This window comes from Artemia franciscana, chromosome 8, assembly GCF_032884065.1.
Source record: "Artemia franciscana chromosome 8, ASM3288406v1, whole genome shotgun sequence".
NCBI classification, from domain to species: domain Eukaryota; kingdom Metazoa; phylum Arthropoda; class Branchiopoda; order Anostraca; family Artemiidae; genus Artemia; species Artemia franciscana.
In genome coordinates, this window is record NC_088870.1 from 7,182,260 (window position 1) to 7,205,839 (window position 23,580).

General features: G+C 34.3%; 1 protein-coding gene across 1 annotated transcript in view; it reads left to right on the plus strand.

Moving 5' to 3' along the window:
* The first annotated feature begins 2,783 nt into the window (after positions 1-2,783).
* The window catches only part of LOC136029918 (uncharacterized), a 67,404-nt gene continuing 46,607 nt past the window's right edge, over positions 2,784-23,580 (plus strand). The window contains exons 1-4 of the mRNA XM_065708444.1: positions 2,784-2,944; positions 5,806-5,950; positions 18,562-18,769; positions 22,638-22,831. Of these exons, the coding sequence (XP_065564516.1) occupies positions 2,886-2,944; positions 5,806-5,950; positions 18,562-18,769; positions 22,638-22,831 (606 nt within the window). The 5' untranslated portion in view covers positions 2,784-2,885. The remainder of the gene's footprint in view (positions 2,945-5,805; positions 5,951-18,561; positions 18,770-22,637; positions 22,832-23,580) is intronic.

Sequence of the window (23,580 nt, forward strand, 5' to 3'; positions counted from 1 at the left end):
TGACATTCGCTAATCAGCCTAAGCTCTCTTGGAACATCTTATTTCAATTGACGTTGTCGTTGCTTGCACAGATGTTCCTCAAATAGTTCCTAAATATCCTCTACTTCTAACGAGAAAAATACCCAAAGTCTAAAGATTCCGTCCTAATTGTTGCAAGGGTAATAAAGATTCTACACCTTAAGAAGCAAAGGCTCAAATTACAAAGAACAGATTTTCACTTGTTCTAAGCGTTTCTTTTCTTTAATAGTTTGCTTATTAGTGAATATGGTGTTCGTCTAACTCAACCCTTATCAAACTCAACCCCGGTTAACTCAAAACCCATTCTTCTCAACATTTATTCAGTTGAACCCATGCATCTAAACATCTTGTGTAACTCAAATCCCATCGAGCTCAACCTCCATGCAACTCAATCCCCATTTGTTTCAATTTTCTTCAGTTTAACCGCCGTTTAAATCGACCCTTACTCACATCAACCCCAAATTAACGTAATCCCATTCTAATCAACCTCCGAGCAACTCCACCTTTGTCGAATACAACTTATTTTAACTTAAATCCTATTCATGTCAGCTCCCATTAAATTCAACTCCGTGCAACCCCTCCCCATGAAACTCAACTCCCATTTGATTCAACCCTCTTTCTCCCCATATTTATTCATTTCAATTGCCGTTTAACCCCCATTCATTTGAACCCCTTGGAGCCTAATCTTAGGTTAGTTTGTTGAGGATTAAAGGGAGGTTGAGGCGCATGAGAGTTGAGTTGCAGGGGTGTTCGGTTACACGGCGTTGAATTACATAGGACTGAGATATATGAGGTTGAGTTAAATGGGGTTCAGTTGCATGGGAACCAGTAATTATTAGACTATACCACGCCTTTCTCTTCTTCTGGACCTATATACATTCCGACTCGAAATTGGGTATTGCTTCAATACCAAGATAAAAAATAAAAGTGTACTAATTTATTATTATTATCACTGTGAAGCTTATTCATGTTGGTACAAAAAACAAAACAAGAAGAAGAATCCTGTCATTTGTCAAGTAAGACAAACCATTACACCAATTAAAACATGACTTAGAGCAACAATTCTGTACACCTCACATAGCGTAATGTGTAGGTGATATGAATCATGTAGTGAATCACATTGCTTATTGTAGATCAAAATTTGTGTTTAAAGAATTAGCAGTTGATTGCAGTGGGTGGCTGAAATCCCGCTTTTATCAAGTTTTTTTTGGATGAGGTCATATGAGGGGGAGAGGGCAGCGAGATGGATCAGGCCTCATTCTTGCAAGAACCTAACTTCTCACATACAAAAAAGAACAAAAAAAAAAAACATAAGGATGGCCGAGGGGTCGCCCACTTTCCATCACCTGTTGTTCATCTCGGAGCGCTACATGTGCCACAGCACCGCCACGCGTAGTACAGTCCTGCCACGTATGGTACAAGACCTGCAACACTTGGCACGTTCTCGCCATGCGCCACCTGGTATACGTGATTTCTGAGAGTCAGCAACCCCTCATAGATGGTTGAAGCACCTAAGTGGTCCTCACTGCTTTTGACTTGAGAAAGCTACTATTTGCATAAATATTTTGCATCCTAAACCCTTAGAAATTATTTGACAGTTAGTTTTCAAAGTGCTTTTCTAGTCACAAGCTCTTAGGCTGGGATTGGCATTCCCTCCGTTATTCCTTCTATGCCGAAATTTTCATTCTATATTTTCGATGTTCATTTGTATCATAGTTTTAGAGAAAAAGATTTGCTTTTAAACCTGCAATGGTAAAAAAAAACATTTCAAGACATGTGAATCTGACCAAAATTAGGATTCATCAAAGGAGTTTTGCATAAGAAAGGAAGTATGGATTCCCAATACATGCGACTTTAGGCCCGTTTTAAAAATGTTTCTAGGAGTTCTCTAGGTGCCTATGTGTTATACCAGAAACTCACTCGAGAACTTGTATCGCGAACATGAGACATTACCCGTTTTTCACGTTATTAATACCACACAATTATATTCTACTCGGTGGAAAAATACATTGTGGCTATATTTTAATTAAATATTTAATTCGTACTTTGGCTAGGTTAGGTTACTTATTAAATGTATTGTGCTCTGGGCGGCCCCCTTCCATAATTCTTTGTTGTAGTTTTCACAGCCGAAGCTAATTGTCTGGTATTAACACCGTGAAAAACGGGTAATGTCTCATGTTCTTGATACAAGTTCTTGAGTGTGTTTCTCGTATAACACATAAGTACCGTTCTTTGTGCTGACCTTAGTGGTCACCTACCCCTCCTTTTCCCCCCTTTACATTAAAATATGCTTGAGTTCGTTATAGTTATACCTTTACCCAAGGCGTAAGATCAAGGTCACTTCAAGCCCTTAAATGATTTGAAGCCAAGAATTTGTCTGAAAAACTCCTCCTTAAAAATGTGGGTTAAAAAATGCACACATCCCTCCCAATTTTGTGAGGAATCCTTACTTCTTTTAAAAAATTCTCGTAAACCCCCTCCCCAGTTCGAATTGTGGGTCTGTGCAAACCCATATAGAAGGCTGTCTACCCCCTAGAAAACCCACTGCCCCCCACACCTTCCTAGAAAAAACTTCAATAGCTAGTTTAAGACTAAGGCCTAACAGAAGACAGCACATGAGCCCCCCCTTTTCGCGTCATATATAAGTATATCATTACAACCAAGTACTACTGAACTTAAAGTGGCCTTTGAATACAAACCTGATTCATGTTAATTTACTAACAATGGACGTAGTGCTTGTCTATTTTGTTTATCTGTCGCTTAAAAAACCAGTCCAGGCTCTGGTTGGCTTTGTGCCGACACATATGTTGCAATGGACAAAACTCAAGATTCTAGGCTAGTGTTTTATTCTATTTCATTCTATAACTATGAAGCATTCTATTATCTTCAACCGACTTCACACATATATTTGGAGTAAGCCCAAGCAGTAAGATTACGTTCTTTATTATCCTAGCGAAGCCTATTTCATATAATTTATGTCTGTTAATATTTATATATATATTTATATTTATGTCAAAATAATTTGAAAACATTAAATACAACTTACAAAATTGAAATCCTAAAACTGAAACTAGAGCACTTTGTCAAAGGTTAATCTGAGGCTAGAATGCATCAAGAGGGAAGATTTAATTAACCATATAGAAAAAAGGGTAAATTTTCCGATTAACTCACCAATGAGATAACTTAGATACAGACATACTTTTAGAAAAATAATTTCATCTTGAATCCAAATATTGCATTCATTTGCGATGGAAATGAATTTTACAAAAAAAAAAACGTTCAAATATGTAATGATAGCTCATTCTAACGGAAAATAATAGTTCTATTGCCCTTTTTTAAGTCAACAAAAAATTAGAGAGCACCTAGGCCCCCTCCCACGCTCATTTTTTCCCAAAGTTAATGGATCAAAATTTTGAGATAGCCATTTTGTTTAACATAGTCGAAAAACCTAGTAACTATGTCTTTGGGGACGACTTACTCCCTAACAGTCCCCGTGGGAGGGACTGCAAGTTACAAACTTTGACCAGTGTTTACATACAGTAATGGTTGTTGGGAAGTGTACAAACGTTTTCAGGGGGATTTTTTTGATTGGGGGGAGGTTGAGGGGAGGAGGTTACGTGGTAGTATCCTTCCATGGAGTAATTTGTCATGGGGGAAGAGAATTTCAATGAAGGGGGTGAGACATTTCTAGCATTATTTAAAAAAAACAATGACAAAATAAATATGAAAGAGTTTTTTCAACTGAAAGTAAGAAGCAGCATTAAAACTTAAAACGACAGAAAATATTACGCATTTGAGGGTTCATCTTGCTCTTTGCGCTAAAGTATTTTTAGTAACTTCAACTATTTATTCTACGGCCTTTTTGATTCAGGGGTCATTCTTAAAGAGTTGGGACAAAATTTAAGCTTTAGTGTTAAGATTGAGGATATTAACGAGGGGGCAAACCTCCTGAACGTAAAAAAAGGGGGCAATACTCCATATACGTAACAAAAATATACGAACATAGAAGTTCGTTAAATGAGGTAATTCGTAAGTTACGTATATTGTTTACTATTGAAAATGTTTGTAAAAAATAAAGTTCTAGTTGCCTTTTTAAGCAACCAAAAGATTGGAGGGCAAATAGGCCTCCCCTCACCTCATTTTTCTCAAAATCGTCTGACAAAAACTAAGAGAAAGCCATTTAGCCAAAAAAAAAAAAAAAAAAAAAAAAAAAAAAAAAAAAAAAAAAAAAAAAAAAAAAAAATCAGAGTCAAGTTTCAAATTTTATTTTTGTGCTCAACAGACAAATCGTGATTCTAACTCTGAATTGAATATCTTAAAACCTCAAGATTAAAAAAAAAATAATTAGAAATTTACCACAGATTGAAACCCTGAGAATCTAAATCCCCAATCTATACCTATCAAATACAAAATAACTAACACATTATTATTTGTTTTTTAAGGAGTATTTCGACTCAGATACTTAGTTCGAAGCACATACCTACATGCATCTTTGTTAGAGTGTATATTTGTTAGAGTGTAGTTTTTTCAAATATTTTAGGATGAATAGAGGAGAAAATACTAATGAAGAGCTCTTTACCGACAAGACTCTAGAATGAGAAGACTGGCCATTATAAACGTTCACCAAAATATTGGGGTAGATATCGACCGTGTAATAAATAGATAGGACGGGAGTTGAAAATAGAGAAATGGACTTTTTCTTATAAAATTGTGAATTCTGTATTTTCAGCGAAATATATTGACCTTCTAAAAGTGGAAAGATACGCTATGTTGTTGCAATAAGTAAAATTTTGATTAGTAAATTTTTGAGATTTCATCAAAGTTGACACTGTTTATTAAGACACTATTCTTAAAAAGAAACGGTGATTAATTAATGCTTTATTGCCTGTAGTAAAAACCCTTGTCTTAAATGTTTTTCTATGCATTTCTATCTCTTCATTCTGTTTTTCTTGTTACACCCCTAGGACAATTACTTTTTAATGCTTAATATATCTTTTACTAACGTACAAGTTGTATTTTTATCCTCATTTCGAGTTCTCTGATACGATGAATGCGCTGGTGTGATGTTCATTAAGACTCTTTGACTTTTAGGGGTGTTCCCCCCTACTCTCCAAAATAAGGCAGGTTTTCTCAGGCTCGCAACTTGATGGGTAAGACTATATTTGATGAAACTTATATATTTAAAATCGGCATAAAAATACAAACCTTTTGATGTATCTACTAGTATCAAAATTCCGTTTTTTAGAGTTTCGTTTACTATTGAGCCTGGTCGCTCCTTACTACAGCTCGTTACCACGAACTGTTTGATATGAGACTTATGCAACAGAAACGAGGGTACTTACAAGTTATAGCAACCCCACTGTTGTCTTGATATGACTAAAACTGGTTTCTCTGTCTGCATTCGAAGATAATTAGCTTAGTCTCAGTAAGATAAACTACTATGCAGGTATATTTTAATTAGATATTTTATATATAGTGTTGGTTAGGTATTTAATATAGTTATTAATATTTCTTAATTAGTTACTTAATTATATAGTTATTAATATTAATATTCATATTTAGTTATTAATATTAATACTGGTTAGGTATTTAATATAATGTGTTCTGGGAGGCCATCTTTCCATAATTCTCTGTTGTAGTTTCCATAATTTTGTTACTAAAGTATTATATTTCCATGATATTTTGGTTTATTCCATTAGAATTAACCTAAATTCACCTCTTGGGTGTGGTTGCTATAACACGCAAGAGCCATAACCATTGAAGTCTGGAATTGTTTTTTTTTTCTAGTACATCATTTCTTCGGAGTATAAGTCGATTAGCTTTAGACAAGAATGTCACTCGCTCGGAGCTTCCTGATTGCGAATTACCGAGGGTATCCCTGACGCAATATTTATTTGAACAAACAGATAAGTTCGGGAGCAAAGTTGCCTTGGTAAGTTTCAATCTTTCAACCTTAATTCGAATCCAAAGCGAATCTAATGTGCAAAGATAAAATACAAAATTTATTCACTTTGTATTTGAGTAGATCACTAGAAGAAAGATTATAGTCTAAAGTTGAACTTCATTTGAGATATCTTACATTTTTCAAGCTTAATATTTTGAATGGAAATCAAAACGAGCGAATAACGTTTGCATAATTGCTTAAACTATGCTGCGAAATCTTTTACATTATCATTGCTTGAAACTTTATGTTGTGTTATGTAATCCTGTGGAGAAATTTTTATCTGAGTAGGCTGTGCCAAGCAGAAATACACCTGAATGGAGATTTTTGCGTGAAATAAGTTTATCTTACGTTAGAGACAAGTCGAAATTTTAGCAGCATAATGGAATTTCTGGGTTCAGCCATTGATAAATTTTTAAATCAAATTAATATACTTTTCCTAGAAAACATCTAACCCTGTTGTGGCACAGTAGATTGATGCTCTGTTTGGCGATACAGGGCCCAGGGTTCGTTCCCGCCGCAGCAAGGCTGGGTGACAAGCTTGCTACCTGTCCTGGTAAAAAAAAGACCCAGCAGATGAAACCTCTATTCAACGCCCTATGCGCCAGCAATGGACCTGGAGGATATTTTTCCTTTTTATCGTTTTTAGATGGCCTTTAATGGTTAATTAGAACTTAAATCTCCATATTCATTCCTCATTCGGAATTTTTATGGCACTTGGTATTAACCAAAATCTTGGAAAACACTTAGAGTGGAGGGATCGGGATGAAACTTGGTGGGAAAAATGAGCACAAGTCCTAGATACATGATTGACATAACCGGAACGGATCCGCTCTCTTTGGAGTAGTTGGGGGGGGGGGTAATTCTGAAAAATTAGAAAAAAATGAGGTATTTTTAACTTACAAACGGGTGATCGGATCTCAATGAAATTTGATATTTAGAAGGATGTCGTGTCTCAAAGCTCTTATTTTAAATCCCGACCGGATCTGATGACATTGGGGGGAGTTCGGGGGGAACCTAAAATCATGGAAAACGCTTAGATTGGAGGGATTGGGATGAAACTTGGTGGTAAAAATAAGCAGAAGTCTTAGATGCATGATTGACCTAATTGGAACGGATCCACTCTATTGGGGGGAGGGTTAATTCTGAAAAATTAGAAAAAATGACGTATTTTTAACTTACGAAGGAGTGATCGGATCTTCTTGAAACTTCATATCTAGAAGGACCTCGTAACTCAGATCTCTTATTTTAAATCTCAGCCGGATCCAGTGTCATTCGGGGGGGGGGGGAGTTGGGGGGACCGGAAATCTTAGAAAATACTTAAAGCGGAGATATCAGGATGAAACTGGATGGGAAGAATACAAACTTGTCTAAGATACGTGACTGACATAACCGGACTGGATCTGCTCTCTTTGGTGGACTTGGAGGGGGGGTAATTCGGAAAAATGAGGCATTTGTAACTTACGAACGGGTGACCAGATCTTATTGAAATTTGATATTTAGAAGGATCTTGTGCTTTGAAGCACTAATTTTAAATTCTGACCAGATCCTGTGACATTGGGGGGAGTTGGAGGGGGAAACCGGAATTTTTGGAAAACGTGAAAATGGGGGTATTTTTTATCTTACGAATAGGTGATCGGATCTTAATGAAACTTGATATATATAGAAGGATCTTATGTCTCAGATGCTCCATTTTCAACTCGAATTGGATCAGAGGACATAGGGGGGTGGAGGAGGGAGACAGAAATCTTGGAAAACGCTGAGAGTGGAGAGATCGGGGTGAAACTTGATGGGAAGAATAAGCACAAGTTCTAGATACGTGATTGACATAATTGGAACGGATCCGTTCTCTTTGGAGGAGCTGGGGGGGATGTTAATTTGGAAAAATTAGAAAAATTGAGGTACTTTTAACTTAAGAACGGGTGACCGGATCTTAATGAAATTTGATATTTAGAAGGAATTCATGTCTCAGAGCTCATATTTCAAATCCCGACCACATCTGTTGACATTGGGGGGAGTTGGAGGGGGAAATCTTGGAAAACGCTTGGAGTGGAGGAATCGGGATGAAGCTTGGTGGATAGAATAAGCAAATGTCTTTGATACGTGATTGACGTAACCGTACTGGATTCGCTCTCTTTGGGGGATTTGGGGGGAGGGGTTCAGTGATTTGGCGAGTTTGATGCTTCTGGACGTGCTAGGATGATGAAAATTGGTAGGCGTATCAAGGAGCTGCACATATTGACTTGATAAAGTCGTTTTCCCAGATTCGACCATCTGGGGGGCTAAAGGGAGAGGAAAAATTAGAAAAAATGAGGTATTTATAACTTACGAGTGGGTGATCGGGTCTTAATGAATTTTCATATTTAGAAGGACATCGTGACTCGGAGCTCTTATTTTAAATTCTGACCGGCATTAAGCCTCTGATTTTCCTTTTAGATCAATCTATTGATTCTTAGAATTTTGTTAGAGCTCATACTATATGAGCTCTTGGCTCTTAGATCTTACTGCCTTGTCACAAGCGCCATGTGAGCTCTTAGGTCTTGTTGATTTTAGACGATGATTTTAATGGTTTTAGGGGTTTTTACCTTAGCCTAGTTTGAAAGGTTATATTTAACTCTATGTAACTGAAACATCTCTTATAGAAAATCACGTACATAGGAGTAACGTATATAGTGTGACGTACGTAGTGTGAAAGACGTTAAAGGATTAGCCTTGACTAGGCAGAAGCTGAGAAGCATTGGGAAATACTTATAAGCGATGAAACTAAGTGATGCCAGAATGTTCAAACTGATTTTGAACAAGCGACAATGACCAAGCGACATTCTTATTTTTTATTTATTTTCAATGACCGATGGGGCACTGACTTCCCACCACATGGTGTACATCTTGGAACGCAACGTGTGCCGCTCCGTTCCAACCACGCTTGGCACAGCTCCAGCACGCTTCAAATAGTCCCAAAAGTGCTTGGCACACTCCCCCCACAAAAATGATACAGTTCCACCACGCTTTGCAAGTGCCACACGGTGTATATGATTTCTGAGAGAGAGCGGCCCCTTGTTTATAACCCAGAAGTAGTAAAAAGAAAAAAAAACTACAACACACAGTAGACTAAAAAACAAAAGCAAAAAATAACAAAAAGAGACAAGATGAGTACAATCCTACAACAACACAAAACAAATTAACATTATAGACTCAATAGACTAAGTATAAAGATTTTTTTTTTACTAAAACACTTGTCATGTCTGGAAATTTCAGGGTCGTCCCTAACATGAAACCGATTTAAAAATTTCACAATACTAAGTACTTAAAAAATTAAATATTTTCAGTTTAGAGTTAAATAGTCTTTATGGAAATCAAAAGGGAAGTATATAGTCCGCATAATCGCTTAGGTGCAAACTATAAAATGACAATTCGAATAGATAAATATTCCGGCAAGGTGAAGCCACGATCTGAAGGATAAAAATTAAATAAAGACGGGAAGAAACGGCCGAGCGGTGTTTTTCGGAATAAATATCTTATCTTAATTCAAATTCCCATAAATTCTTCCTTAAAACCAAACTCCTACCCCATTCTGGGACGAGCTAATTTTCCCTGGGTCCTAGATAGATGGCCAAAAAGACAATCATTGGTTGTAAAATGGCCAAAATCGTCCCACATTGGAGTGGAACCAAGGCAAGATTCTCTATTACATTTTCAGGGTTTAGTGTGTGGAACTTCTATTCGTGCAGTGAATTCTATTCTGGAGATTATTTGTGAGGAGGTTGTTTAAAAGTATGTTGAAAAAGTATTTGCTAGGTCGAGGCTGATAGTTAGTTTTTTTCTTCTTTTTTTCTCGTTATTATTGTAGTGAGTTGATGAGATATCGGTTATCCTTTAAGATGTTTTTGTTATGGTGATGTATGGTGTTATTAGTTTTCATTTACTTATTTGGAACCCACAATAGTACAATTAAAAGAAACAAATAGTGGAGTAATCTGACTGTTTAAAGTTGACCGGTAACTGTCCGTCAAAAAGCAAGCTGTAAGAAGATGTAGGTCTATATCACTTTCAAGGGCTAAAAAAACATCGTTGAGAGAGCTAGGACACGTTCTAGGGATGAAGGATGACAGGTTGCCAAAAATCGTCCTTATAGGCCAACCATATAGGGTCAAACCAAAAGCTAGTCGTTCCCGAATAGAGTGGGAGGATTTCGTTAGGAAAGATAATGACGAAGACCACACTGCCTTTTCATAATACAACTACAGAAGAGAGAATCATTACTTCTTAACTTTTTGTTAAGAAGTAATGATGCCAAGGCTATTTTAAAAAATAGATTTTTAACCGAGAACTTTTATTGTAAGTGTTTTATTGTTTATTATTTTCTTTGCTGAAGACGACCCTTAGATATAGGGCCGAAATATTCAAATAGGTTTTGTCGGTTCACGGTCTTGGGAAAAAAGTCTTCATTATTCTCTCTTCTATAGTTGCGTTATAGAAGAGGGAGGGTTCGAATAGATCGGGATGGAGAAGGAGTGCATGTAGCTGTGTTGACGTCAGGTGGATTGGTCCTCCAATGAGTTGCTGGTATTAATAGTAGTAGAAGTTCATCATTTGGCAGAAATCCAAGTTCAAATTACTATCCTAAGTGCCAGTGATGTCTATCAACTTGGGGCGAAACGAGAAGCAGATTATCTTCGAATGGGGGGTGATAGGTCATAAGGAAAGATTTAAATGACATTGGAGCCCCATGGGAGAGGGTTAAGTGTAAAGCTTAAAACAGATTTTAGTGAAGGAGCACAGATGTGTTGGCCTCAGGCGGTTTGGTTCTTCAGCGGGTTTTTTAGTAGTGGTAGTATAAGTAGCAGTAAGATAATTGACCGACGAAGAACACAAAGACCCACAAGTCACAAGACCCAGCGAACTGCATTTTGCCAGATTTGGAGCAATTGTAGCATAAGAAATTCTTCTTTTTTGATCGATAAGATCAGAACTCGTCTTGATTATTTTGAAAAGATTTAAAGACCCACGTCAGCTTTTCATACAGAAATAAAGGCTCTTTCGAACTACTCCGTACAACCTTTGACAATGGCTTAACTTAAGGTCTCGCATTAATTTATGTAATTTTACTAAATAAATTATGTTGGTAACATAGACAGTGTATTGACCTCTACACAGAGTTTGACGCTACGCAAAATTATGCCAATATAGAAGGAAGAAAACAGAATTTCTGGAACAGAGTACTTTGTCTGCAACGTGATAAGTATGATGTACTTTACATGACTTTATTTCGCTTTATGGAAAAGTAAACAAAGCAGTAGTAAAATTGAATTTACGAGTAAATTATGTCTGTAACGCAGGCAGTGCCAAGTAAACTCACTACCTACATATAATTTTATTTCGTAAAATTATATGTAGATGGCGAGTTCACTCTCGTCATCGAAATTATGTTACGTTTTGGAAAATTCAGTAAAGGAGTAAAACAAATGGAATTCGTAGATGACCCAATTTTGTGTGTAACTCAGGCCGTATAGAATTTTACGATAAGCAATTTTATATTACGCACTGGAAAAGACAATATAACAGCAATAAATAGAATTGTCCTTATGAGTAATTAATAAATCCTAAAAAAAATATATAGAATTTTTCTAGATAGGCCTTCCATACTTAATATGAGCTTGAATATTTATTTCTCCGTACCACATTTTTGAATATTTGGCTTGCAATGACTGTTATAATTTTTGTCGATAATGATTTAGGGATTTTTACGTAAGCCAAGTTCAAGGAGGCTTTTTTAAGTGCGAAGGCTATACTGTGCGCAGTGAATTTTAACCGCTTACGATAGAAAAATTACGCCTATAAGAGTAAAGCAGTTCAAGATCATTTTGATGAGTTTCTATACCTCTGAGCTTATTAAACAATCATGTTATAGATTTATGTAAATTGAAGATGATTCAGTTTGACTGAAAGCCCAATCTTTAAAGAATTTCTAGAAAAATACTTCTTGAGAACTTTCTCAAATGAATTACAAAATTGTTTAAACTTATACCTGACTAGAGAGACGATTTTGTTAAACTTATGATCTGAAAGTGAAAAGTAGGGTTGCCACCTGGTGAGAAAAAATTGCTTGATTTTAGTGAATTTTGGTTGATTTAGTAATTTTCTTCAATAATCTAGTGATTTATGTACTAATTTAGTGATTTCTTTTGTTTAGGGAAAATCACTTGAAATAGTGACAAATCACTAGAGGTAGCAAACCTTTTGAAACATAAGTGAATCCAGTACTCGTCAAAAGGAAGGTGTCTCTACAACTGGGAATTAGGAAATCTGGCTGCCGAAGTTCCGGCTGCTGAATTCCTGTCAAACCTAGTTTTATTTTGCATTATTGAAGCAACTTGTAATAAATTTTTTTCTGCGCGCCTGAACCTATAAAAAGTGTGGTACATTTCTCAAATTTCAGTTGGAGAAGAAGAATGGACTTGAAGGAAGAAGAATTAAAGAATTGATTTAGAATAAGAACGTAATTTTGGTACTGAGGGGTAGCAGGTCTCTTTTTATTGCAGAAATATTGTCAGTCTAAAATAAAAGACTAAGTATTTATATCATCTCAGGGGCAAAAAAGGGAGGGGGTAGGTCCAAAAAGAAAATTGAAGTAGTTTATAAGTCGTATGTGTCCTTTAAATAACTGTAAGATGAACTTTGTATATTCCCTATGTCATTCTAAAAGTGTTTGAAGAATTAGAATGAATTTTATATATATATATATATATATATATATATATATATATATATATATATATATATATATATATATATATATATATATATATATATATATATATATATATATATATATATATATATATAAGGCACGTACGCAGAAATTTTTTCGGGGGGGGGGGGTTCAAAACCTTCGAAACAGCAGACATAAAGTAGCACTTTTTTATTTAGTAATGCAAAAAGCACGTATATCGGAAAATACAGATTAACTTTAATCTGTTGTATTGTAGCGGATGGAGGGAAGAAGACCTCAAAAATTACGTTTTAGGCTCAGGTTATGTTCATAGCAATTTAGAACCAGTGATTAATCCATTATATCCCACTGAAAGGGAAATTCTATGGTTAACAGTGCAATATGGGTGCTGTGGGGGGTAGTTCTTCTATTGCAAAAACGGAGATTTTAATGGCAGATGATTGTTTCCAAAATTGATCCATTAAAAGCTGTACTTTATCCTGAAAAGGGGGGGGGATAAACGCCCCAATATCAAGGATAATTCTATTTTGCTGTGGAAAGCAAACTATCTTTACAAAAAAAAATAACAGTACAATTGCTAATTACTTCAAAGAAGGTAAAAAGTTAGACAGAAAATGGGTTAATAATTGGGCAGGGACTTGACCGGATAATTGCATGCTGTAAAATCCCCCCAAAAAAGCTTCAGACATGTATCTAGATTCTTAATAACTATCCTACTTTTGCCAGAAATCCCAAGAAACCATGGGGAAATTAAACATTTCACAAAATTTCGGAGGAGGCCCGGGCCCCAAGGCCCCCCTCTGAGTACATGCCAGGTATATATATATATATATATATATATATATATATATATAAATATATATATATATATACTAGCTGTTGGGGTGGCACTTCGCGCCACCCCAACACCTAGTTGGTGGGGGCGTTTCGCGCCCCCCCAAGCCCTCCCGCGTGCGTAAGTCGTTACGCGCCATTGTAGTTGTGTCCCTATGTCCCACCTGTGAATATATATATATATATATATATATATATATGGTTTTAACTACGTAAAACTTGCGAATATACAACATTCTTTGCTGTCCCATTGTCTTTGCATATAAATAGATTGTCTGGTTTACCGACTCTTGAACATGCAACATATAATGGTCCATGGGAAAACAATCTGTATTCAGATCTATACCTCATGATTCTAATGATTGCCCTTGAGCTTTGTTGATGGTGATTGCTAATCGACCATTCCCTGTCCCGGTGTCCCGGTCGTCATTTATATCCCCCTGTTTCCCCCGGTGTCCCCGTTGTAGTTGTGTCCCTGTGTCCCGGTCGTCATTTATATTCCCTGTGTCCCGGTCGTCATTTGTATCCCGGTGTCCCGGTCTGTATATACATTCGTTTTTTAGTTTTGTTTTTCTCCTTTATTTTTTCCTTTTTTTTCTTTTTTAGTTTATTTAGATTTTTAGATTTTTTAGTTTTTTTATTAGTTTTTAGTTTTTTTTTCTTTTTAGTTTTTTTGTCCCGGTCGTCATTTATATCCCCCTGTTTCCCCCGGTGTCCCCGTTGTAGTTGTGTCCCTGTGTCCCGGTCGTCATTTATATTCCCTGTGTCCCGGTCGTCATTTGTATCCCGGTGTCCCGGTCTGTATATACATTCGTTTTTTAGTTTTGTTTTTCTCCTTTATTTTTTTCCTTTTTTTTTTCTTTTTTAGTTTATTTAGATTTTTAGATTTTTTAGTTTTTTTATTAGTTTTTAGTTTTTTTTTCTTTTTAGTTTTTTTGTAGTTTTTACCTTCTTTTTAGTTTTGTTAGTTTTTTTTTTACTTATGTCCTGGTCGTCATTTATACTCCCTGTGTCCCGGTGCTTTGTTGATTGCTAATCGAACATTCCTTTTGTCCTGGTCGCTTTCTCTTTGAGTGTCGTCATTTCTTTTTTTCTTTTTTAGTTCTTTTAGTTTTTACCTTTTTTAGTTTTTTTTAGTTTTTTAGATGAAAATTTTTTTTAGTTTTTTCCTTTTTTTCTTTTTAGTTTTTTATTGGTTTTTACCTTTATTTTAGCCTATTTTTCAGTTTTTTCCTTTTTTTTAGTTTTTTTTTATTTTTTATTTTTTTTTGTTTTTACCTTTTTTTAGTTTTTTTAGTTTTTTTTTGTTATTGGGAAGTATACACACGTTTTCAGGGGGATTTTTTCTGGTGGTGCTGGGGGGGGGGGTCGGTTTTTTACGTGTTAGGATTTTTCCATGGATTAATTCATTATGGGGACGATAATTTCCATAAAGGGGGTGCTTTATTTTCCAGTATTATTCTTAAAAGAACAATGAGAAACTAAATATTAAAAAAAACAAGTTTTTTTAACTGAATGTAAGGAGCAACATTAAAACTTAAAACGAACAGAAATAACCACATATACTAGGGGTCTCTCCCGTCCTCAATACCTCTATCTTTGCGCTAAAGTATGCTTTATAATTTCAAAAGAGCTATTTGTTCTAATTAAATGGCAATAATTTGTGATTCAGGGGTTATTCTTAAAGAATTAGAACAAAATCTGAACTTCAGTGTAGAGCGAGGTATTGAAGAGGGGGCAAATCCCCTCATATACATAATAAAAATACACAAATATAGATCTTTGTTTCGTAAGTTACGTATATTTATTAATAATAAAAACTTTCGTAAATCAAATTTAAAGTTCTAGTGACCTTTTAAGTAACCAAAAAAATTGTAGGGCAACAAGGCTCCCTCTACCGCCACTTTTTTCTCTAAATCATCCGGTCAAAACTTTTAGGAAGCCATTTGGCCAAAATAGTAAAATTAATATGCAAATTTTGTTTTAATCATTTATGTAGGGTGTCCCAAAATCCAAACCTGCATTAATTCAAAAGCGTCCAGAAATTAAATAAACAAGTTTTTATAGCAGAAAGTAAGGAGCGACATTAAAACTTGAAACGAACAGAAATTATTCTGTATATGAAAGGGAATGTCCCCTGCTCAACGCCCCCACCGTTTACGCTAAATTTTGACTCCTTCTCTCGATTCTCTTTTTAAAAGCAAAAAAAATGTTAGCGCAAAGAGCGGGGTGTTGAGGAAGGGACAGCCCCTTTTATATACCGAACAATTTCTATTCTTTTTAAGTTTTAACGTCGCTCCCTACTTCAAGTTAAAAAAGCTTGTTTTTTTGTTTGATTCCTTTGGTAAAGGCAGAGAAAACGGAATTTTCAAGATTGACGGGTAAATGTCGACATTAACCAGATTTCAGACATTCACAGTAACATATATATATATATATATATATATATATATATATATATATATATATATATATATATATATATATATATATCTATCTATATAAAAATAAGTTGTCTGTGGATCTGTGGATGGATCAGGTGACGTCACCTGAAAAAACTGGATCAGGTGACGTCAAAACTGAAAAAACTAAAAAAAGGCAAAAACTACAAAAAAAAACTAAAAACTAATAAAAAAAATAAAAAAGCTAAAAAACTAAAAAAACTAAAAAAAGGCAAAAACTACAAAAAAAACTAAAAACTAATAAAAAAGCTAAAAAACTAAAAAAACTAAAAAAAGGCAACAACTACAAAAAAAACTAAAAACTAATAAAAAAAATAAAAAAGCTAAAAAACTAAAAAAACTAAAAAAACTAAAAAAAGGTAAAAAACTAAAAAAAAACTAAAAACTAAAAAAAAATAAAAAAAAGGAAAAAACTGAAAAATAAGCTAAAATAAAGGTAAAAACCAATAAAAAACTAAAAAAAAAAACTGAAAAAACTAAAAAAAGGCAAAAACTACAAAAAAACTAAAAACTAATAAAAAAAGTAAAAAAGCTAAAAAACTAAAAAACTAAAAAAACTAAAAAAAGGTAAAAAACTAAAAAAATTAAAAAATAAAAAAAAACTAAAAAAAAGGAAAAAACTGAAAAATAAGCTAAAATAAAGGTAAAAACCAATAAAAAACTAAAAAAAAATTTCTCTTTGACACTCAAAGAGAAAGCGACCAGGACAAAAGGAATGTTCGATTAGCAATCAACAAAGCACCGGGACACAGGGAGTATAAATGACGACCAGGACATAAGTAAAAAAAAAAAACTATCTATATATATAAAAATAAGTTGTCTGTGGATCTGTGGATCGTGGATCAGGTGACGTCACCTGAAAAAACTGGATCAGGTGACGTCAAAACTGAAAAAACTAAAAAAAGGCAAAAACTACAAAAAAAACTAATAAAAAAAAATAAAAAAGCTAAAAAACTAAAAAAAGGCAAAAACTACAAAAAAAACTAAAAACTAATAAAAAAGCTAAAAAACTAAAAAAACTAAAAAAAAGGCAAAAACTACAAAAAAAACTAAAAACTAATAAAAAAAATAAAAAAGCTAAAAAACTAAAAAAACTAAAAAAACTAAAAAAAGGTAAAAAACTAAAAAAACTAAAAACTAAAAAAAACTAAAAAAAAGGAAAAAACTGAAAAATAAGCTAAAATAAAGGTAAAAACCAATAAAAAACTAAAAAAAAACTGAAAAAACTAAAAAAAGGCAAAAACTACAAAAAAACTAAAAACTAATAAAAAAAAGTAAAAAAGCTAAAAAACTAAAAAAACTAAAAAAACTAAAAAAAGGTAAAAAACTAAAAAAAAATAAAAAAAAAAAAAACTAAAAAAAAGGAAAAAACTGAAAAATAAGCTAAAATAAAGGTAAAAACCAATAAAAAACTAAAAAGAAAAAAAGGAAAAAACTAAAAAAAATTTTCATCTAAAAAACTAAAAAAAACTAAAAAAGGTAAAAACTAAAAGAACTAAAAAAGAAAAAAATAAATGACGACACTCAAAGAGAAAGCGACCAGGACAAAAGGAATGTTCGATTAGCAATCAACAAAGCACCGGGACACAGGGAGTATAAGTGACGACCAGGACATAAGTAAAAAAAAAAACTAACAAAACTAAAAAGAAGGTAAAAACTACAAAAAAAACTAAAAAGAAAAAAAACTAAAAACTAATAAAAAAACTAAAAAATCTAAAAATCTAAATAAACTAAAAAAGAAAAAAAAAGGAAAAAAATAAAGGAGAAAAACAAAACTAAAAAACGAATGTATATACAGACCGGTACACCGGGATACAAATGACGACCGGGACACAGGGAATATAAATGACGACCGGGACACAGGGACACAACTACAACGGGGACACCGGGGGAAACAGGGGGATATAAATGACGACCGGGACACCGGGACAGGGAATGGTCGATTAGCAATCACCATCAACAAAGCTCAAGGGCAATCATTAGAATCATGAGGTATAGATCTGAATACAGATTGTTTTCCCATGGACCATTATATGTTGCATGTTCAAGAGTCGGTAAACCTGACAATCTATTTATATGCAAAGACAATGGGACAGCAAAGAATGTTGTATATTCGCAAGTTTTACGTAGTTAAAACCATATATATATATATATATATATATATATATATATATATATATATATATATATATATATATATATATATATATATATATATATATATATATATATATATATATATATATCTATATTCACAGGTGGGACATAGGGACACAACTACAATGGCGCGTAACTAATATGGCGCGTAACGACTTACGCGCGCGGGGGGGCTTGGGGGGGGCGCGAAGCGCCCCCACCAACTAGGTGTTGGGGTGGCGCGAAGCGCCACCCCAACAGCTAGTATATATATATATATATATATATATATATATATATATATATATATATATATATATATATATGTATATATATATATATACGATATTATATATATATAGGCTACCCAATATTACATATTTTATTTTATTTTGCTCATTTGGAAAGACAATATCGTCTAAGAACCTATATACCTGTAGGAATGTGCCACCACCGGAAAGACTTACACTTACAGACAAGTTCGGCAGCTCTCTGTTCGGTTTGGCGCATCACTCACCAAAATGGGACTTAGGAAGGGAGATATATTGGGTCTCGTCCTACCAAACTGTCCCGAGTGGTCTTTTATTCTCCTTGGAGCAGCCTATGTGGGAGTAATAGTGACTCCTGTAAATCCTACTTACACCGCAGGTATTTTTTTTCTTAAACAATCAATGCTTCATTATAACTGCTTAATATAATATTTTCTTTTTTATTTTTCCTTTTATCTGGAGGCTTGACTGGGTTGTGCTGGAGGTGGCCGACTATTCGAGGATTTTTTTTTTATCTTTTTTACTGTTTATTGTATCTTCAGTGTATTTAAACTTATGTGCACTTTTAATGATTTTTTTTACCACTTCGCACTCTATGAATTCCTTTCTCTGCCAGGCTCTAGATTTTTTTTTTTTTTTTTTTTTATTCATTTATTTACTTTAAGAATCTAACCATGATATTTCAAGGGGGCTATTGATTTTAAATTATTGCACGTGGTAAAAGTAAACTTACTTGTTTTAAATCCCTCCTTTCTACTTAAATAAAATAAATTTGTTAAACTAATTTAGGTTAAATTAAATTTCTACTTAATGAATTTTTAGAAGAGCAAAAAGCAATTAAATGCCTAAAACGAGTCAAAATTAGCTGTCAAAAAATGTTAAGCCCTAAAATAAAGAAAAATACTACTAATGCTGCAATGAGACCTAAACGAACAGAATTTACAACGAATAATGAAGTTACAGCGTCTAATGAATAAGTCTAACTACTGTCTAACTAATATGCTTCTTTTGCATCGATTGTTGCAGCAAAAGCTCGATTCAACTGCCTACTATTAGCTAACCCCCTCAGCGCTGTAGCCCTCCCTCACATCTTGTATATTGCTTCATTGTGGAAGTTGTTTACTAAAACCGCAGCCTAGATACCAATATACAGTTGTGAAAACCCGATTTATTTTTGGGACACAGTGCGCGGTAGCCATACTAGCAGCTGGAGACAGGAAACTGATATTGGTATTTAAGCTGTGTATGCAACAAAACAAAATTGCGTTCCCGCCTATGGTGTTGTAGTACGATCTACGCGTCGGAGCACGGGCTTGGAGGAAGCGCCAAGTTCAGAACTCTGTACCAAAAGCTTCTCATGGGCAAAATAGGATTTTTAATAACCGTATTGGTATCTAAGCTGTGACTAAAACCGATTTTATTTAAGTACGGTCCATATTCTTTCGGCTTGCCAAGTATTTACTTTGGTTACTGCCTTGGTAGCAAAATTCTTCATTAGTTGGAAAGTGTGGACTTGCTGAGCCTGATATTTCAATTTCTAAATTAATTGATAAGCGTAACCGAAAACTTAGTTCAAAGAATGACTGGTACCCCGTTTTAGTTCAAAAGTATTGAAGTGATTTGTGTATATTGTGTGTGTATTTAATGCCGAGGTCTATTTTTGGTTTATTTATGTGTGAATATGTTGATACTGTATGCGTTAATTTGCTTTTGTTTCGTTTGATTTTGTTCTTATTTTGTCCTTGGTTTTGCTTCATTTTTATTAGGTTCTTATTATTATTTTGTCTTTGATCTATTTATAATTTTGTGTTTTTATTTGATTTTATTGGTTTTTGTCGATATTTGTTTCGTACTATTGCTTTATTTCCTTTTTTTATATATTTTGCTCCGTCCTTTTCAGTTTTGTAGATGAGTTTTGATTAATAAATAAGTAAATAATGAACAGGTAAACGATGAATTTAAAACAAATAATGAATCTATAACGAATAAAACAAAGCGTTATGGTAAATAAGCATAAATGTATATCAAATAACAGCAAGTATAAAGTAAGATTATAAAGTATAAAGTAAGAAGTATAAAGTAAGTATACTGCAAATAAATATAATGTTGCTGCTTCATCAAACACCTCAGAAAAATAGGTATTTTGGGTCTCATACCAGTAATTTGACGTTAAGATTCTATATGTCTTTTTGACTATTTACAATTAAACAAGGTCACACAAAGTTATTGAAGTGCCAAAGTCAGTGGCGGTTCTGGCCTCTCTTGTGATCGGGCCATAATCTTGCTTAGCGCGCCCCTCCCCCTGTATCGAAAAATTTTTCATGACAAATTTTAACAAAATTTTCATTTATTAACATACTTTTCAATTGTTAACAGAATTTTCCATTCATTTAAATCTGACTTTTCTTACTTTAGCCTCTGTGAAGTTATAAATTATCTTGAGAATTATCTGTAGAACACGAACAGGTTCGATTACAAAACATTGCAACAAAAAAAACATTAAAATTAAATAAGTTCGGCCTCATTACTTTTTATTTTCAAGGAATGGTAATGAAGACATGGGAAAAATCCAAATTTCGGGTTCAATTTGCGTATACTTACTGCCAACAGTGCCATCTACATTCCTTTGAGAAAAGTTAAATTTCAAAAATTACAAAGTGATCAAACTGTCAGATTATTTATTGCAAATTTTGCGTCTATAAAATTTCTGCACCCAGCATAATTGCCCGCTCTGTCTCTCCCTAAAACCGCCTCTGGCCAAAGTAATCAAGATAAAAACCTTTTTTGACCCCTCAATCCATCTTAGGTCTATTCATATCTGAAAACCGCAATTCAACAAGATTTTTCTTTTGGTTTACTCGAAACTATGTTGGTATGACTCGAGTTGAACTGTGAAACTAAGTAATAAAAACTAATTAGTTAAATTTGACAATAGTTCTAGTTTGTAAACATCTAATTAAAAGTCATCTGTTGATTCCCAAACATAACTGAACATTCAAACGAAAGGTACAATTTCTTAAGGTATTTGGTGCCATTTCTTTGAGCTTATTTTTGAGGATTTTTTAACCATGTTTCTAATTCTTTTTAGTTTGGTGCTTCTGCCAAAAACTTCATAACGGAATTGAATTTCCAATTTTTCTAATGGTATTGGACAAGTAACATCAGCTCTTAATAAGTTGAAACCAATTTGGCACAGACTAAGCGCTTGAAGCTCCACCCAATGAATAGCAATGTGATTTCTATTCAGTTGCAATGTGATCCTTTAAGCAAGAGAATGGTGGAAACTAAAAATGCAACTGAAGAAAATTATCTTTGCCTCTGAAAACATGTGTCTTAGAAGAATCCTGTAGATATCATGGCAGAAAAAGATCACCAATAAAGAAGTTTTCTGGCGAACTGGTCAGCCATTATTTACTGGTATTCTGAAGTTCGGGAGATGAAAGTACCTTGGCCACGTCCTTCGCATGCCAGAGGTTCGACTCCCACATACAATTTATGAGTTGGGCTATGGATGGAGCTGAAAAAGAGGCTGACCAATTACGGCCTGATGACGGAAATACATGTGAGCAGAGGTAATATGTCTCTTCAACCACAGTGGGAGGACTTCACGGCCTTAGCTCAACCTTGTGATGTCTGAGGAGGCTTCGTATACATCCTATGCACAATTCATGGGTCTGGAGGATCTAAGATAATGTTATATATGGTTGTGTAAGCTTCCACTTAAACAATTCAGGCTTTTAAGTAAGCATTTTATTTCCGTGGACAGTGTTATTTTTAGACTGACCACACCCACCAATATAAAATGATAACATAAAAGTGGCAAAAGACATTGCTGTTTTGTAGCGAAGAATTGAATCAGAATTGAGCCAACAAACAAATTCAACCTCCAGAAAGCAATCAAAACAATCCTCAATAATTCATTGCAGTAAATCTTCTGTGTGTAAATACACACAGGTAGGACACATTACATGAGACCATAGTGCATGTTGATGAGCCGTTGGTGATCCTGTAGAACATGTTCTAGTGGGATTTTCTAAGGGACTATTTAGAAAATGCTTTAACCTTGTTTTAAACTAATCAAATGTTTAGACAGTTCAATTATTCAAATATGTTACAAAAACTAGTTTCATTACTTGTAGTTCCTGAGTATATGAAGATACAGAACGCTATCAATTAGTCTTTAGGCATTTGTTTTTTGTCTCAGCCAATCTGTAACCGGTGCAATAATTTGATTACACTCATTTCAGGTGAAATAATTCGACAATTTAATGCGGCAGAAGTGAGGGCTGTGCTCTGTGATATCTCCTATGTCTCCATGCTAAAACCGAAGCTTAATAATATCCATTCATCCAACGTCTTTATTACAATTTTTGGTCATTCAGAAGGTTGTATAACTTTTGAGGACTTGATATCTACCGACCTGTACACTGATGAAGCTACGGTAATGTAACCATGAAAAACCTAGGTATCTACACATACACTGCGAATAGAAACTGATTAACAATAATTTTATATTCACTACTAGGAGAAAGGCTTGTCCCATGATAGACTTGACCCACCTCACTAAATAGTTCCAAAACAAGAAGGTTTAGAACCACCCCTCACTCCTTCTTGATAAAAAAACATGAGATAGTTAAAGATAAGAAAACTAAGTTCCAAGTCAATTAATATTATCAATACTAAATGATGTAAAGTCAAGTAATAAAAATAAATTGGCGAACATACGTAATTTAAAACAAGAGTCTGATTCCCCCGCAATCTCTTCTTCCTTCCGAATACAGGACAAAGGGGTAAATAGCAAATGTGACCCTCCCTGGCAGGAGGTATTATATTTTTTCTTACTCAGATTTTGATAATACTTTTCCTCTACAAGCCTCCCTGCAAAATACCCCCATCTATTTTTTATACTTCCTGTCAGGAAGGGTTGCAAGAGGAGTAATTCCTTGAATTGATAGTGTAACATATTATATTATCCTATTACTACTACTACTACTACTACTAATAACTCACTGCAGCACCAAACCGCCTGAGGCCAACACAGCTACGCACGCTCCTCCTCCAACCTAATCTATTTAAAGCCTCCCTCTTTACACCCTCCCAGGAAGTTCCCATTTCCTTTAAATCCTTATTTATGACATCCTCCCAACCCAGACAAGGACGACCTGCTTTCCGTGTAGCCCCAGACGGTTG